The following is a 19,771-nucleotide window of genomic DNA, read 5'->3' as shown; positions in this document are numbered from 1 at the left end:
TGGAAGAGTGGGTTCCCACTCGTGGGACCCACTGTGATGTATTTTGTAGATACACACCACCTATTTGTTTCTCGGATCATATTAGCTATGGATTCGAAAACTCAAGCCGATCCAACCATTAGGTGAACCACACCAAAGACGACGGTGGAGGAGTTGGGAGCATCCCCTCACATCAGTCATGCGGACGTGGGGTGGGGGCGTCCCGGCGTTGGCCAACCTTGATGTATATATTTAAATCCACCTAGTCCACCAGTTTCTCCAGATTATTTTAGGCCATAAGAAGAAAAATTAGGCAGATCCAATTCTTGAGTGGACCGCACTAAGCGAAATAAAGTCCCACTGTTGTAACCTTCCAAGGCCTATCTTGGGGTCCCTGATCATCCAAACCAGTCCAAGTCAGAACCCATTAGCCCCACTCGACTTGGTTTACACGGTGGACGAATCAGATCATCCACATTGGGCCCATTGTATCCAAAACTCAAAAAATATATAATAATAGTAATAATAATAATAATAATAATAATAAAAGGAAGCCAAGTACGTCGATGCATGTTGGGCGGTAACACATTTTGGCCAAGTATGGGTCTTACAAGTGGGACCCATCTTGATGTTTATGTTGAATCCGCGTTGTCCACCAGTTTATTCAGATCATTTTATGACATGCGCCAAACGATGAGGCAAATTAGATTTTTAAGTGGGCTATATGGAGGAAAACAAACACCTGTTGTTGAAATCTTCTAAGGCCTTTCGTGGGGTATTTGTTCATCCAAACCAGTCCCAGTCAGAGTCCATGGGCCCCTACTCGAGTTGGCCTATGTGGTAAATGGAGTAGATCATCTAGAAGATGCCCCCTTTGTTGATGCAACAAAAAAATGTGTGTGTGTGTGTGTGTGTGTGTGTAAAGGAGAGAGCTTGCAAGCGCCCTGGGAGAGTTGACACCTAACAAGGGGTGTGGAAGTGGAGCCCACTTGTGGACCCCTCCATAATGTATCTGTCTTATCCACTCCATTCATCCGTTTAGCCATATCATTTTTGTTTAAGAACCGAAAACTCAGGGTGATCCAAATCTTCGGTGGTCAGACTAATGAAATTAAAGGGATAGGGAGTGTTTCCCATTTGGCAACACTTAGGCCCCACTCATGGGACCCACCTTGATGTTTATGTGTCATCTACGTCGTTCATCATTTTCTTCAGACTATGTTGGGCTAGGGGTCCAAAGTTTAAGCCAATTTAAATCTTAAGTGGGCCACACCATAGGGAATTGTAGGGGTAGAAACCTCTTGGACTTGGGATTGCTTAGACTTGGGATCCATTGGAGTTGGGAATCCATGGTTTTGATATCCCTTGGACTTGGAAATCCCTCTGGGATCCATTAGATTTTGGTTATGTTTGTCATACTAGATTTAAAATCCCTGTAATCCTAAAGCGATATGCATAATATACTTGTAAAGGTTTGAAATTAAATCAATTTAAATCCCTAATTAGTGGGTGTGTGTAATGTTAACACTATGGTTATATTAAATCTATTGAAGTATATACCTTGGCTGAAATGATGACATCCTAAGACTCATATGGCCATAAGCATAGGATCACATCCTAATGACTAACCGTCGATCTATAACCATCTATTTATGTCAGAAATGTTCAGACAGTGCAAATCATCCTAATAAAGTAATTATGGGATATCATCACTAGGCCATGTACCTAAATAGATTAGTAGCTTAGCGGGACATATGTTCATATGTGGGTGTCCATCCAGGTCACTCCCAATGGACCCCACTTGGTGTATGTATTTTACCCATGCCTTATAGGCTACATGAGGAGCCGATATTAGTCTAACATAGGTCATACCACATAGACCTCTATATTTCTAGTGGGGCCTGTCGTTCGATTCCTACTTTTTATATATGATGTGCCAATTAAGGCCAATTATCTCATGATATATTTGATAAAATCCTATTATAATTAACCTGATAGGACATATTAATAACATGTCTAGTATAATTGATATCATGCCCATTTATATTCCCATATGCATCATTTATATGCTTGTTGTGGATGACGATTGATCATAACATTCGTCTTTTAGCTTGAGATACTTAGGGGACCCCATATGAGATAGAGTTACCCCATGTGATCGTGCAGTGCACATAGATTTGGTACATGACTTGGATAGTATGACTCATGCATTTTGCATCCATATGTCACGATCACTTTTACACCCTAACGACATCCAAGTTGTGGCCTCTACAGGCATATCGTGGATGGCCGGATTGGATTCTGAAAATATCTGTTATAGCACTTAGGTGCTTAGAATGTCCATGGGTGAAAGTCCTTAAACCCTTGTGGTACCAGTAAGATGCTTCAACGTTGAGACTAAGTGGATAACATAAGCGCCCAATTGACAAATACCAGTAGGCTGCATCTCCCACCATGTCATGGTCAGTTGAAAAGGGTGTGACCTTATCCACTTAAGGGTGGAGGGCTGTAAGCTAGGTTGAGTCTGACCAGCTTGTAAATGGGTCAACTATCGGTGAGCCAGGTAGACATTGACATACCACTGATGAGGAAAATAGTAAGGTATTTTCCACTCACTTGGTCATGTGCGTCATGGGCGAAAACCAATATTGGAGTGTACTAGACCCCGGTGATATTTCCAGTGACGAACTGCTCTAATATGTGGACTATTTGAGGATAAGCATGTTTGCATTGCATCTCTAGCATATGACATTTGGCTACATAGTTCTTTCATTGCATAACCTTGGTATGGCTAACATCATTTACAATCTTACCAGTTTAGCCCTCCATCATCTCCACTTACTCTGACATTTGTATGCTTAGCACATGCATTGCATATACATGCAGGCATTCTAAGCTTCGTAATAAGCTTATGCACATTTGTTATGTGCAGGTTATGCTAGACCGTAGCAACATTGAGGCAGGAGCATGTGTTTGATCTTTTGGAGTTTTTTTATATCATGTATTTCCCTTTCAGCACTGTACTCAAAGATTATATTAGTGGATATGTGGTGATGATGTTTTGTGACTTGGGTATACTTGTAGTTATACTCCTTTACAAAAAAATCACTTTAAAAATTCTCATTGTAGGATCCTAGGATCGAAACCTAGTGTATGAGAGTTGGGAGCCAAGAATGGAGTACTACGGAGGCTGTTGGCACCGAATTCGGCGGTTATGAATTTTGTGAGCCCAGTTCCCGAGTTTAGGGCGTAACAAGGGATGATTAGGACCAAATAAAAATTATGCATTTTAAATCCAATTTCTTCAACTTAAACTAATATGCCATTCAAGCTAAGTAGACGAATATAAAATTAATGCTTCTAAGCCATTTGTGGGTCTAATCACATAGACTACAAAAGATATTCCTATGAGGCAACTATTATATATAAGATAATGTACATGCGTGTGTGAAATGTGCTAACCATTAATGCCTAGCATTCATCGAATTATGCACATATATAATCATCTAAACAATCACATAAGTATAATTAAACAAGTGCTCAAATAACAATCCCAAACATAAGCATGTATAGTGATTCGGTTTCCCTACTCCACTCCCTGTAGACGCACTTAACCCATGAGTGTACTGGATTTCACTATTGGAGATTTTAAATCAGGTTCACCTCTAACCTTTACAATCTTACATAAAGACTGGCTCCCTCGAAGACTTACGTGGTTTTATATAGACTCGTCATGAACCTTGGTCATAGTCCAAGGACCTATGTTTACTCCCATCAGAGGCTCCCATGGAGACTAACACGTACACACCCGTGTCTAGTGGCCTACATAAGGATTTTGATTTAGGTCCTGCACAAGAACTTAATCGAGTTTGGTAATCAAACTCTTACACTCAATCCTACATAAGGAATGAGTATATAGACTCACTCAATGGCACCTAGTTGTTGAATTTGAGCCCCTTTGACATGTCATCTTGGGTTATTTAATCGATGCTCTCTCGTTCTTTAATCAGCTCTCATTTTTCTCCTCCAATTATGATGTCGATGCTTTGTCAAGGCTTCAGCTCTAAGATCAAACATCTTGTATGAAGTGCTCCTTTAAGGTGACCAAGGTAATGAGAGGTTAGGTGAATCTCCTATAATTAATGGAAGGTTGTAATCCTAAAAGATTCACGAAAATGGATCTTCTAAAGGATTTAAATAAAGGGTATACCAATATAATTTAGTCTAATCTCTAGAAAATGGTGGATTTCAAGCTCATTTTCAAGGTGGATATTGGAATCCTCATTAGAGTGTTAATCTCAACGAAGATGACTTATAACTCATTGCTTTAGAAGCTTAGGATGAGAGATATGAACATGTAATGACCTAAGCTTCTATTACACTAAAAACTCATCCAAATGCCCAATAACTAAATGTCATTTTATAAGAAACCAAATTATAATGGCTATAAAATAACTAATTAACGGCTCTATCAATATGATCGAAAGGGCCTTCGATGAGATCAAACCCTCTGTCGATCCCATCGAGAAAATCCAGAATTTTCTCTAATAGTTGCTGGATTCATTCTTCGATCTAATCAAATGAGGCTTCGATTGGAACGAGTCCCATCAACAACTTGTCGATGGGAATGAAGTCCACTAAAAATTGTTGCTTTGGGCATAAGATTTCATAGAAGCATTGCACCTCTACTAATCTTATCATATTCAAATTAAGCTTCTAAGGCTAAGGGATGATCAAGAAGGTTTACTTATAGGGTTGGGATCATCTAGAGCTTCAAGGGGTTGTTTTGGGTTAAGTATTAGGGTTACCAAGGCATCTCATTTATCTGTTCTTTACTCATTGATTCTCATGTCAATTGTGTCTTCGGTCGTTAGCTTTTAACGGCTCAACCGACTATATGACACACGGACTCACGTGATTGACAAGCAAGGTAGACAAATAAGTGTACTAACAAAATTATCGAATTTCATATAGGCTTAATAATGAGGATAAACTCCTCTGATTTTCCTATAGAGCATGCATAAACCATATAAGGTCATCTATCCCAATTCACAGCCCATTTGGTTGTGAATTTTCTAGGACCAGAATTATGTTAGGAGAGATTGTTTCTTCAATGAACGTATCTCTCTTAGGTGATATACATTTGGTAGAGTATTTAACTATGTAAATTCTACCTTGATTATCATTGCCTTTAATTAACATTTTCTTCATTTTTTCATTAAGTCAAGCAATCAGTTTCAACAACACCCTCATACGATCAGTCATTTTAGGAGGGGTTGGAAACTCCTTTTTCTGATGATCCTCTAAGAATGCTTCTCCATTGGTGTGTCATATTCTTAGTCACAATATATTTACCAGTTCAGTTTGTGACTGAAGTGAATTGGTCAATGCCCTGTGGGCCCCACCATGTTGTGTGCTTTTTATGTATTCTATCCATCCATTTTTTTTCCAAATCGTTTTGGGGCTTGATCCTAAAAATGAGGCAAATCTAAATCTCAGGTGGACCACACCATAGGAAAACAATAGTGATTTAATGTCCACCATTAAAAACCTTATTGGACCCACGTAATGTTTATTTGACATCCAACCTGTTGATTAGGTCATAAAGAACCCTGAATGAAAAAAAAAAAAAAAAAAAAAAAAAAAAAAAAGAAAAAGCAAGCATAAGTTTGATTAAAAAACAAATATAGTGGTTTATGCATGCATGTCAGTTCAATGAACCTAATTTTTTGAAATTTGGACTTTATGGCCCCGTCTTAGCATTTCCTTTTATATTTTCAGTGTAGTTACAACAATCAGTTATGCACTTCTGGTAACTTTCTTCTAGCCTTTCCTTTTACATCTACTACACCCTATTAAGGGGCTTGGTTTGATTGAGAGGAAACGATGTTAATTGAACGTAGAAATGTTGATTCACCCTGTCCATCATGTTCTCCTCCTCATGCTCACCGTGGAAATGACAAATCAGGTTGATAAAAAAAAATAAAAATTAAGTGGGCTACAACTTAGAGAACACTATGAAATCATGCTTAAGACTTAAGAGATCACATGGTGTGACCCACCTAGGTTTTGGAATGACTTGATTTTTTTCACTTAATCATACCGAGGCTAGCATGATGAATGGATTAATTAGATGGCATATAAACAATATGGTGAGCCATATAAACAATGTGGAAGTAGGCCCTCTGGCTTCTACAAGCATTTCGAATACATTCGCTCACTTGATAATTAGTTTAGCTTAAGAATCAACCAAACTATTCATATAGATGGGCTCAATAAATGGCATACTTTTTATCCAAGCTTTCTTATATGTTAATCTGATTTTTAAACAATTCTCTACTTCAAGCTTTGGTTGGTGTGAATATACAATTTATTATTTGTAACTAACTTATAGGTTATCCAAACACAAAAACTAAATTACCGATAAGTGAGTTACAACTTACATCAAAGCAGAATTATCTATAACTTTCTTTCACCTATAAATTTTACAACTTTAAAAACTTATGAGCATCCAAACACGCCTTAAAGGAAGGCCATGTCATCGGGGAGCATGTCCTATGGTATGTGTACCACCCACTAAAGGCCCCACAATGTGTGAAAATTAAGCAGCAATTTAATGTCATACTGTCTTTCATGGACTCGCTAAGTGAGCCCCCAGGGGACTCAGATTCCTCCCTGCCTGAGCTCATCCTCATGTTCCAAGCTGGATGCATTCCTGCAAATTTCCCGAACCATCATTTCTTATCTTGGCCAAACACTTTGTCAATCCTTCTATTCTACCTATTCCTATTCAAAGAAAGCATGGTATTGAGTTGCTTTGCCCATGACAGTGGTACCTTTTGCTTTATGCTAGTTTTTGTCCACATCCAACCCACGAACCAAATAAGAACCACGTCTTTAGGAGCTCTAATGTAATAATATCCCTGAACATACCCCGTTATAATGCATGGCATACGAGTAGTCATTCTCTTCAATCCTCCAATAATACATTCCTCTATGTTATGTTACTGGATCTTCTCAGATGGAGATCAGCTGATGGCAATCACTACTCATTAGTAGGCTCAATACTTTAACAGTTCATTACCATTTGCTTGGCCCAACAAACTGTACAGGTGGGCCAACCTTTAGGTAATCCGAACCATTCATATGGTTGGACCATCATGGTTAGCAGATAACCGGACGTGCTCTCCCCCATAGGATGATCCTTACAGTCTCATGGTAAGCCCTCCAAAAAATATGAACCATTGCATGTTTTCTACTCGTCAGCCACCAGTCAGATCACTGGGTCATGTGATCGAAGATATTGAGTCATGGCTAATCCCATGAAAGGGCCTACCAGATGGATGGAGAAATTGCAGTTTCGAGGGCCCCACTTGTACCATTGCTAAGAGAAAGCTACCATCGATATGAGGTATGAGGCAGTATATTTTTCAATCAATCCAATGTCGTGGATGGAGACCATATCCATATGGGGAATGATTTGAGTAACAAACATGGAAAGATCTAAAGAACCTGAATTGGACAACATGATTAACAAACCAAATGCTGGATAGATGAATGGATAGATAAAGAGCAGCAACTCTCTCACAAAATTCAACACCAGGAGAAGGAAACAAAGGCCAACAACACGTTCTCTCTTTATATACAACCAACCACCTCTCCCAAAACAAACATACCATTTTCCAAATCAGTCTAGGAAAGTCTCCATGATATCAGAGTATATTCCAGCTTCTGAGCTCCTATAGTCCTCCACAGGGTGATGTGGAGAAGACGATGAGGACGACGCCATCCTTGCAGGCAATGTGAAGCTCCTCTTGAACTTGTGCTCCATCTTCCTTGCACTGTTTGAATGGCTTTCCAAGCTCAAATAGTCATTTGGATTCGCATTTCCAGTCTTGCTGTCATTACCATTTGCATGACCATGCAGATTCAGAGATCCGGATGCAGCTTTGGAATCATCGGCCACGTCATTGCTGCCTCCGACGATGAATGAGTGTTGGGCTGGTTTGTTCCCTACACCCTCTGTGCCAAAGAGGAGCTTGGCGTCATCTGTCCGGCCTGTCAGAGCAGTAAAGAAGGACAAACCGTTGGGCCATTTTAATTCAGGGTCATGATCGGTGGTGATCATGTCTTCCATTTGGGTATCGGATGAGTGAGGGAGAAGAAAGAGGTGGGTGTCATCTTTTGTCGGCAACCCCATTCGTGCAGAGTTGTGGAAATTGGCGGAGGCGGCGGAAGGGAGGGGCCTCTGACTCCAGTTGAAAATGGGAGGAGGGGGGCGGCCTGCTGCAGCCATTTGTTTGGAAGGGGCAGAGGAAGGAGAGGAAGTTGTCCTTGTTGAAGAGAAGAGCTGGGAGAGGTAGAAACCAGATTGGTAGCCAAGAGATTCGAAAGTATGTCTCATTCTCAGCACAAAATGCAGGTCTTCAGGTATCTGACCAATTAGTTATAAATATGGTCAGATTCATTAATTGATTTTAATTGTGTTTTAGAAGAACAAATCCCATTTTAAACAAATCAATAAGTTCATCCTAGAAGTGCCCAAAAAGTAAATCAAAAAAGAAGAAGAAGAACTCACAATCTTGCAGGAACCCAGTTGCAGAAGGCCATGGCCTGCTTGAATCACAGCTATGGTCTGTCCAAAAATGAATAGACCACACATACAGTTAGTTAAAAAGCGCGCGCGCAGAGAGAGAGAGAGAGAGAGAGAGAGAGAGGGGAGCAGGGCAGGGCAGGGCCTGCTGTTTTACCTGGATACCAGAGGCAAACTGATCAGTCCACTCAGGAGGAAGCTGCAACGAAGAAATGACAAGCAACAGAAAAGGACTATCATCATGAATATTATTAACAAAGAAAAACAAAGATTGGGGATTGTGAAAGCATCCCTTTTCAGGGTTTCAGAGAGGAGAGAGAATATGCCTGTGAGAGAGAGGGAGAGAGTTAATTTTCTCCTTCCCCTTTCAGGGTTTCACATCTCTAGAGAGAGAGAGGGAGAGTGTACATACAGCATCAAAAGAGCTCTGCCAGTAGTTAGAGATGTTGGGTTCACATTCAGAAGGTTCTTTGAAAACCCATTTATGACACTTATCAGAAGCAACCTTCCCCATCAACCTGTCTCCATTCATTCATTCAGTCCATCAATCAATCAATGATACGAAAGAATCCGAGATTCTCACAGCTTCTATTTTTTATTTTCTCAAAAAAAGAAAAAGAAAATCCATTTAAAAAAGAAACACCTACCCACCCTTCTCCATAGTTATAGAGCTGAATGGACATCTTGCTGAAGGCCTTTCTGACAGGATCCTCACCATCCATCTCTTCCAAGCACTCTGCTACCCTTGTCCGGCAATACCCATCTTCCCACATCAACATCCTAACCACAATATCCCACCATTAATACCCATAACTCAAATCTTCACACACACACACACACACACACACACACAGAGGGTGAGAACTACACTCACAAGCTGCCATTGTCATCGCCTACCTTGCAGCCATTTCCACCTCTAGACCTCCTGCAACCAAAGCCAGAGAAAAAGTACAAAAAGAGTAAATAGAAAACAAGTCCATCCAAAGGGTCGATACAAAAGAAAAGAAAAGAGGAGAAGAGAAGATACGGGCGAGGGCGAATGGTCCAGAAGACTGAGTAAGTCCAGTCCGAATTAAGACAGACGTTCCTAAGGGCCTCATGAAGGGCCATCATCCCAACCGCTTCTTTGCTCCTGTCACTCGCTGCTGCCCCCGAGCCCACCATCCCACCCTCTCTCTCTCTCTCTCTCTCTCTCTCTCTCACACACACTTAGCTCTTTGATTCTTTTACCAGCACTTGCAATTTTTCTCTACCCCTACAATCTCTCTCTCTAAAGCATAAGTTGCATCTCCTGCTTTTCTTTCTTTAACTTGATATGTGTTGGTAAATAGAGAAGAAGGGTAAAAAGGATGGAGGAGGGCGAGCCCCGGAGAGAGAGAGAGTCCGTGTGGGCTTCTTCTCCCTAAAAATAAAATAATACGAAGGGACAGCTTTTATTATCTTCTTTCTCTCAAAGCCCCGACTCCATTCAGTGACAGCCAGAAGAAAAAGCACCGTCTTAGTAATTCGGGAAGCTATTTACATGATTACCCTTTCTCCAAAAGGATATTCCCCGTTTCTGCCACCGGTATTTGGTAGAATGCTCAACCCTCATTAGACCTTACAATCCGGGTTCTAGCTGTGAACATGGCCTGTTCCTTTAGTAAGGTGGAATACAGTTGCATGAAAAGAAATATAGAGAAGAACTTGGTCCAAGTTCAATCTAGCTCAATTGTCAAGTATCCTACCTTAATTTTGGCAGACTGCATGTTACTGGTGAGCTGTAGTACCTAATGAATTACCAGGACTTTAACATGCGTCCTTTCAAACCGTCAAGACCAGGCCCCACATGGTATCTGTGATGAAAGTACACCTTTCATCGAAACCTCCCTGAAACTTTCAATGGTGGAAATTCAGGTACTGCTGCTTTCTGACCCGGTGCACTTCGGGCAGGTTCTGGCTGAGACAGAGACAGGACGTGCCTGAAGCTCATGATACAAAGGACTAAAAAAGAAATGGGTGGAGGTAATAAGAAAATATTCAACCCTACATGCATTGCCTCCAATGTAATAGGATTTGTATATATCACTGATTACAAATTGGTTTAGATAAGGCTTAGATAATAATTCCCCGGCACATTTTCGAGCTTACCCCACCTCTGGTCAATATCTTTGCTCATAAGCTAGGCTTGGACATGGTTTGCCAAGCTTAGCTGATCCCATTTGCAATTAATCCAAGTCCCGAGTGTGCCCAGGTACCTAGAGTTTGTCCTTGGCTTATCCTTCCCAATTGATGTAATGGGTTTTACTGTGGATGAGAAGTTCTACTTTCCAAGCCGTGGCTAGCTAATTACAAATGGTTCAGGATTTTTCGGGCCATTTTTTAAGATCCAAGGATGCTGATTGCTTGGAGACCTGGTCACACCTACTCTTTGGGGCCACCATGATGATGTATGTGTTTTATCCATACCATACATCTGTTTTACTAGCTCTTTTTTTTTTTTGGTTACGAGCATGAAGACACCCTTCTCAGAATGAGAGAAACTACCACGTAGGATTTCGGTTATACTTCAGAATTGGCCTCCAATCGGTATAAAGAAGCACTGCAGAATTGAACAAGATGTACGAAGAAGAACCTCAGGACCCCCCGAGCCAGCCAACTATCTAAATGAGCTAAACAGCACAAGCAGGAATATGATTCCCGCCGGTGAGGTGGCACTACCCGGATTCAATTGGACGACCCTGTGTCAGTTGAGGTGGCAAAAAATGCTCTGAAAAATGTAAAAAAAAAATACCGTCAAGAATTCGATTTCTACCATGACAATTGTTCACTTATTAGTGCGTGAAAGCTCTTATCATCGATAGAACCTCGAAAGACACAAAATTATGCCATATCGGCACCTGCGGGAATCCGATTCCCACCGGCGACCTCTATAAAAATCTAACTCCTCTTCCTCATTTGCAACACTTGGCTTTAGGCTTGTGTAGACTCAAGATAGGGGTTGTGAGAGCTAGGATCTTAAAGGGTGACAAGGGCTTCAAGAAAGGCCTCCTTTGGGAGCTCTCTAAGCCATCTCCTCCACCATGCTGGAAGGCTGCCCAATTCAAGAGAGTGAAAGAGAGAAAACTAGTAGAAAAAGCAGATGTTAACTGAAGTCTACGATTAAGGTTAGGGTTAGGGATACTTCATATAAGAGTATCAGGTCTTCCATTATCCTTCTCACATTTCAAATCAATCTTGTATTCCAGTCCACACATTCCATCTTACATCTTTACTACTACTGTTTTCTTTTACTTTGTTACTACATTTATCTTGCATCTCTACTGCTTCCTTTCCTTTTACTTTCTTATACCGGTGAGGTAGCCGGCGTCGAGCATAGTGTCTTCGCAAGTCAATTAGGATTAACTTTTTTACAGCTTAGTCAAATCCAAGCAAAATTTTAAAATATCCGAAAGTAGATACCGCACATTATGTGGGCGGAAAAGGGGGCCCAAGCCCTTCATTTTCTCTCATGGAGGCCCTTAGAATCTTTGGACAGAGACCAATCATGCGATTTACTTGAATTGTGGAGTCTTGTGATTTCCCAACCCTTAATCGATTCCACGATTCCTAGGTGATTTTAAAATTTGAGTTTTCATTAGCTAGTGGCAACTCCAAATTGTATGCATTATCTCATATGAGTCAACACCACACCCCGCTACAATCAACATAAGAGAATAAAAAAATTCAAGAGTGTGTGAGGCCGCTCTCACGGAGCAACGCTCACAAAGCCTAAGAAAAGGCAAATACAAAACTCAAGTGGACCATACCACAAGAAACAATGGGAATTGAACGTATACCATTGAAAACTTCTTGGGAGAACATAAGTTTTTGATTAAGCTGATATTTGTGATTTCCCCTCATCCAGGTCTGTGTGACCTTATGAACAGGTTTGATGGTAAATAAACATCTTGGTGGGCCTTAGGAAGTTTTCAATGGTGGGCGCCATTGTTTACTTTAATGTGGTCTACTTGTGCTTTTGATCTACCTCATTTTTAGGCTCATGCCCTAAAATGTGCTAGCAAAATAGATGGATGACATGGATAAAATATATACATCATGGTGGGCCCCAAAGAGAGGTTAATAGGGATATCCTTAGCAACCGAGTCTCCAGCTAATCCGCGTCTAAGATCCAAACCCTAGTTAGATTATTTTTAGGGCATTTTCAGTCAATGTTAGCGCCCATTAGATAAATGTTCCATGCACTAAACAATAATCAACCGATGGATAGAGCACTAATTTATCTCAGTCAAAGGCCCACACATAAGGCTTTTAGTTGTTGAACCTACAATCATTTTGTGACACCCATGCATACCAATCTAGAACTTTTCTAAGCTCACACGCATGGGCAATATAGCTCGTGGACATGACACAGTTGTGATACAATGGTAGTTCAAGATCTAATCCATCCACTGAAAGGGCATCACTATATTAAGGTTTAACGTCCTAGGTTTTGGTGCTCAAGTGCGATGCTCTTGTAACTAGAACTTGAGTGTCACACTTGGGCAAACAATCCACGTGGATATGCTTCCTATCAAACATATGGTTGGATTCTCATCCAATAACAATAAGAGTATTACATTTAGGGATAAGATCACATGTGGATGTGTTTTCATTTTTCCACACATAGTTAGATTTCATTCATTAATTATAAATCAAAGTAGTGCTCAATCAGTGGGCATCAAAGATAAGTAAAGATAACTAAGCCAAAGAATATCAAGGCTAACATCAAAAGTAAACATATCCAAAAAGGGGGTCCATCCGAGACTATACAAACTCTGTATAACCAAATGTATGGGATAAAGTTAGCAAAAGAAGGAACTATAAATCTATTGGTTGAGCTCAAATAACTCAACCATGCTAGGGTAAGGTTCCATGACTCCTAGCTTCTCACTAGGCTCCATAAGAGTAACTAATCATAAGAAAATATACAACAAGTATGTGCTCATAATGATTAACCACCTGGTAAAATCCCATATAAAAGTGGACATTCATACAATGCACTAGCCACCAACAAAAATACAACAAGTACATTCTCACAATGGCTGGACACCCAATAATACTCACATGTCATGTATGCATGATTAGTCTAACCATTATTAGTCTAATTTATTAATAATTCAATTATGATAAACCCTTGCAACTAATGACCTTTCCAAATTAATGATAGCCTAATAATCCAGTTATCTTTTCCATTGCGCCCATGCACCTACCACTAGTGAAAATACCAAAAGTATATGCTCACAATGGCCAACGTACTCTCAAAAGAGACATTCATACAATGCACTGGCCACAAGCGAAATACCATAGGTATGTGCTCATAATGTCCAGCCACCCGGCAAGCCATATAGGGAAAATAAGTCAATTCAAGGACACAACGAATGTTTCAATCCATTAAGCCACATAGGACAATTAAGTCCATTCAAGGACACAACACATATTTTAATCCATTCTAGACAATCCTCCATATGATAAAGGCCACTAGTTCAAGGTGCGGTTTCATTGATTCATAGCATCAATGATCCAAATCACATAAGCAAATCATAAAGATGGCAACGTGACAATTTATGAAATGGAAATCCTAATCACATAAACAGTTTGTCCACAAGTTCACAATTAGATTCAATTTTTACATTTCCACAATTCTATGCATATTAATAGTCTAGCACATGTTACTTATACAATAGTATGTTAGGATTTATGTTCATGTGAAATATACAAGACATGGGTTATATTCAAATAATTTCGAACACTTAAGGGAGCCCACATGAGTTAAATAGGTGATGTGTACATGTGTAAAGTTCCAGAGTTCAAGGAATCTACACATCATGCTAAAATTAACACACATAATGTGAATTGCAAGAGTTATCAAATGATTCCCAAATCAAATTTATACAACTATTTAGATATTTAAATTATTACTAAATTAAACATGTTGTAGGAAAGCTTGAGGGGGAGATCATCACCTTCTGGTTGAGATTCCTTGATTCAAGTGCATTCTAGGCATAAAAATTTAGGGAAAAAGCTCAAGACCCTATGTCCAATTACAAATATATAGTCAATACCCTAGGTTATGTTCTGATTTAACTTCCAAATGAGGGATTCAGTGCTTACATGCCCTCATTACGATGATTCCTAAGTCAACTTGGCCCAACTTGAAGCCCAAGGTGAAGCGTTGGACAATCATGGCTCCCACATATGGTTGGACTGCTCTAGAAGCTAACCTAGACCTCACAATCTGACGAATATGAAACATTGGGTAGATGAGAACTTGTGAAATGACATGCATGCGCCAATTATGAGACATCCAATGTACATGCACTAGTTAAAAACATGCACCATGCATGCACGGGGTAGCGAAGACCCGAGGATGACTCACCCAACCCTATCTTAGTGAGGATGGTCAAGATAACCCGGTGAGGGTGCATGCCGCTAGAGACGGCCCAACCTAACAATTCTTGACCCACGACGACTCCAGAGTTCTAAGGGTTGGTTGACGTGATTCTTATCGGTTAACTTAGACTTAGATAGTCAATTTGGGGTGCTTAATCAAAGATTACCCAGTCACTTGGGGGCAGATGGAATCATCTTCATCTACAAAAATTGATTGACTTTTGGGTTCTTAGGAATAGGTTTCCACTTACATTCTCTAGGTTTTTGAGTTTCAATGTGTGTGGCACATGCGATATTTTCCTGATTATTCAAAAAAAATTCATAATGACACCCAAGGACATCGAATACACAGGTATTGGAGGCCCAAGGTGTCACATAAGGGATATTTATGCAAGTACACCCAAGGTCTTGTGGGATCATGGAAATAATACTACTTTTCAAATAATTATTTTTTACACCTTTGACAACTGTTTTTTTCTTCTCCAGATGAAAATGCCCATAAATACCTTCTTCAATTTCCTATACACCTGTACCTTTTTTTTATTACTCTCTAGCAAACTTTTCTTCTACCACTACACTCTGGCAATCTTTTATACTTTCTGACTACTCTCTAACAATCTTTCGTGCTTTCCGATTACTCTCTCCAATAGAAACTCTAACCTCATAAATGGGTTCTTCTTCTTCTTTTTGCTGATAATGTTGAACTAGGCTTATTTTGGAAGAGATTTTGAGAGAAAATTAGATGAAAAATATTAAGAAGATTCCACTTTTAAAAGATGGGTTTTTCTTTCTTAAAAAAATTATGCTTAGATGAGTCTTTTGTTAAGAAACAAATAGAAGGAAAGAAAAAAGAGCAAAAACACCACTTTTAAAAGATGACTTCTTCTTCTTTCTGTATAGATTATGTTCGGATGGGTCTACTTAGGAAGAAGCTGACATAAGGCAAAGAGAGATACTAAAAACTTTCCCTTTTAAAAGATGGGTTGTTCTTTTTTCTTCAAAAGATTAGGCTTAGATTGGTCTTTTTGATAAGAGCTGGACTTTGGGCCCACCTTTAAAGGTCAAATGGTGTCCAAATGAAATGATTCCAAAATCATTTCAAAATTTACCAATTATCTTTCCAACAAACCCACGATCGCCCTAATCCAACCTTTAATGAGAGAGTTATGATTGTTTTCCTAGGATTGCATGAAACTAGAAATGAAAGCAAACGCCTAGAACTTGGGTTCACTTTTAAAAGGTTAAATGTTTTCCAAGAGGAAGATGATTCCAAATTCATATCAAATTTCATTAAATTATCTTTCCAACAAGCATAAGATTACCTTGATCAAATCTATAATGAGACAGTTATGACTGTTTTTCTGGGACCGTGCGATGCATTGTCTAGATCATATTCTGGGCATTGTTTAAACCATGAGCACTGTTTTGGACCCACTTTTGAAAGTTCAAATAGTCTATAAATGTGATGATTCTAAATTCATTGAAAAGATTGTTGAATTATAAATTCAACGAGTACAAGATTGCCCTGATCTGACCCATAACGAAGGAGTTATGACTATTTTCTTGGGACCACGCAATGCTTAGTCCAAACTGCTATTTGGGCATTATCTAAATTATAATTTGGACTTTGGGATCACTTTTGAAAGGTCAAACGGTATCCAATTGATATGATTTTAAAGCTATTTGAAATCTTATTAAGTTATCTTTCAAACGAGCACAAGATCATCCAGATCTGACTTATAACAAAGGAGCTATGCCTGTTTTCGTGGGACCGCACTATGTATAGTCCAAACCATGATTTGGGCATTGTCCAAATCGCTATATGAAATTTGGATCTATATTTGAAAGTTCAAACGGTCTCTAAATGAGATAATTTTAAAATTATTCGAAAGTTTGTTGAATTATTTTTCTAACGAAAACAAGATCACCTTGATTTAATTTGTAATGAGGGAGTTATGACTATTTTCGTAGGACCGCGTGAAGCATTGTCCAAATCATAATTGCTATTTTTTCTAAATTACAATTTGGACCTTTAGGCTCACTCTTGAAAAATCAAACGGTTTACAAATGAGATCATTCTAATGTCATTTAAAAATCTATCAAATTATCTTTCTAATGAGTACAAGATCATCTATATCTTATCTGAAATAAGGGAGTTATGACCCTTTTTGTAGGATTGTATGATGCATAGTCCAAACTAGGATAGCTATTTTGTCCAAAATAGTGATTGTGGTTCGAACTATGCATCATACAATCCCATTAAAATGTTCATAAGTCCTTCATTATAGGTTGGATTAGGGTGATGTTATGCTTATGAAAAAGATAATTTGACAAACTTTCAAATATCTTTAAAATCATCTCATTTGGACACCATTTAACCTTTCAAAAGTGGGGTCAAAGTTCAAATTGTAATTTGGACAAAACAACGATTGCGGTTTGGACAATGCATCACACGGTCCCATGAAAACGGTTATAACTCCTTTATCACATGCCATATTGTGATGATCTTGTGTTTATTAAAAAAGATAATTTAATAAATTGGCTTTGAAATCATTTCATCTAGAGATCCTTTGACTTTTCAAAAGTGGGCCAAAACTCCAAATGATGATTTAGACCATTCTTATATCATGGTTTAAACTATGTATCGCGCCAGAAGTTAGATCAAGGTGATCTTATGTTCATTAGAAAGATAATTTAACAAACTTTCAAATAGATTTAGAATATTCTCATTTGGAAGCCATTTAAACTTTCAAAAGAGGCTCAAACTCCAAATCGTGATTTAGATAATGCCCAAATTGCAATTTGGACTATGCGTTACGTAGTCCTACGAAAACGACCATATCACTAGTGATTTTATGCTCATTAAATAGATAAGTCGAGGAACTTTTAGATGACTTTAAAATCATCTCATTTGGAGATTGTTTGGTCTTCTTAAATTTGGTTTAAAGCAATGATTGTGGTTTTGATCATTTCTAGATAGTTATTCAGACAATGCATCATGTGGTCTAAAAACAATGGTTATAATGATTTTGTTATTGGTCCGATCGAGATGATATTATGTTGCTTGTTGGAAACATAATTCGATATTCTTTTAAATGACTTTGAAATCATCTCATTTGGATCTTATTTGGAGACTGTTTGATCTTTCAAAAGTGAGTTTAAAACAATGATCATGGTTTGGACAATGTATGGTACGGTCCCATGAAAATGGTCTTAACTCTCTCATTATATGTTAAATCCAGGTGATCTTGTGCTTGTTGGAAAGATAATTTGACAAAATTTCATATGGTTATAAAATAATCTCATTTAGAGACCGTTTGACCTTTCAAAATTAGATCCAAAGTTTACCTCGTATTCTCTCTTACTTCTAACACTGAGCGATCTCAATAGAAACTGTTATAATTCTCTCATTATAGGTTGATCAGGATAATCTTGGGCTGATTGGAAAGGTAAGTTGACAAACTTTCAAATGGCTTTAGAATCATCTTATTTAGATATTGTTTGACTTCTTAAAAGTGGCATAAAGTCCAACTCTTGGCAAAAGACCAATTTAACCTTAATCTTTTGAAGAAAGAAAAACCCATCTTCTAAAAGTAGGTTTATATATATATATATATATATATATCCTCTCCATATATCTGTTTCTTTCTAAGTAAATCTATCTGAACATCATTTTTGCAAAAAGAAAGAGAACTATACTATAAAAATTTAGTTTTTGCTATTTCTTTTCTTCCCTTCTATCTGTTTCTTGACAAAGGATCTATCTAAGCAAAATCTTTCAAAAAAGAAGAAGAACCTATCCTTTAAAACTGAAATATTTATGATATTTTTTCATCTAATTTCCTCTCATTTTCTTTCTAAAGAAACCCAATTCAATATAACAGATAAAAAGAAGAACTCATTTTTTTGAGGTCAGAGTTTTTTCTAGAAATAGTAGTCAGAAAGCAAAAAAAACTACCAAAGAGTAGTTAGAAAGCTCAAAAGATCGTTGAAGTGTAATGGTAGAAGAATAATAGTGAAAAAATAATAATAAAAGAAGGTACAAGTATAGAAAATTGAAAAAGGTGTTCAGGGGCATTTTGGTCCTAAAATTTGATGGTGATGTTTTAGGTGTTAAAATATAATTATTTGAAAAATCGTGTTATCATCGTGCACCCACGAAAACATTGGATGTACCTACATAAAGGCCCCTATATTAATTCCCTAGCCCAAGGGTAAGGTTGATCCACTAGTTGGGTGAGCCCTAATTTGTAAAACAAACACAATGTATAGTAAAAAATTTGGCTGAAATTACTGAACCTGCATACTTAACACCTGTTTCTATAATTGGTGACCACCTACTGAGTTCACTAAATTTATTTTTACAAAAACATTGATTGCTTGGAAAGATGCAATATTGCAATTAACATCACTATTACATAATGATTATATGTTTGGAAGATTTCACAATTGATGTTCTTCACCCGTATTCATATAACTTTTATTTTAACTATTTTGTCAGACGCACTCACACTCCCGGCACACACTCACACCAAAATGGGTAGTCGAACCCAAGGCCTCATGTTAAAACTCTTGTGAGTCTAGCACTGAGCCATAGGGTTGCGGGCTATTCATATGCAACTTTAGTGCCATTTGTAAATGCCACATATGAATGGGCCTTGTGGGTAAAACACATGCATCAACATGGGACTCACTACAGAATGGGCCTTGTGGGTAAAACACATGCATCTACATGGGACTCACATTTGTAGTGCATTTCAAAATCCACAGGAAACTCGTTGTATCTTC

At 38.5% G+C, this 19,771-nt stretch overlaps 1 protein-coding gene across 4 annotated transcripts; it reads right to left on the bottom strand.

Annotated features, from left to right (window-relative positions):
* Positions 1–7,509: 7,509 nt before the first annotated feature.
* LOC131221202 (protein RICE SALT SENSITIVE 3) lies at positions 7,510–10,037 on the bottom strand. Of its 4 annotated transcripts, XM_058216374.1 has the most exons (7): positions 9,600–10,032; positions 9,447–9,497; positions 9,224–9,352; positions 8,985–9,090; positions 8,730–8,771; positions 8,558–8,614; positions 7,510–8,413 (listed from the first exon to the last, which is right to left on the bottom strand). In XM_058216374.1, the coding sequence occupies exons 1-7, from the start codon at positions 9,734–9,736 to the stop codon at positions 7,667–7,669; spliced, it is 1,269 nt and encodes a 422-aa protein (XP_058072357.1). In that variant the 5' UTR covers positions 9,737–10,032; the 3' UTR covers positions 7,510–7,666. The 4 variants fall into 4 exon arrangements, with proteins under 4 accessions (XP_058072357.1, XP_058072356.1, XP_058072358.1 ...); XM_058216373.1 differs by having other exon boundaries at positions 9,447–10,037; XM_058216375.1 differs by lacking the exon at positions 8,985–9,090 and having other exon boundaries at positions 9,220–9,352; positions 9,447–10,037.
* Between the last annotated feature and the right edge of the window lie 9,734 nt (positions 10,038–19,771).

Source organism: Magnolia sinica, chromosome 12, assembly GCF_029962835.1.
Source record: "Magnolia sinica isolate HGM2019 chromosome 12, MsV1, whole genome shotgun sequence".
NCBI classification, from domain to species: Eukaryota; Viridiplantae; Streptophyta; class Magnoliopsida; order Magnoliales; family Magnoliaceae; genus Magnolia; species Magnolia sinica.
The sequence above is the reverse complement of the archived record's forward strand: the minus strand, read 5'-3'. Positions and strand labels throughout refer to the sequence as shown.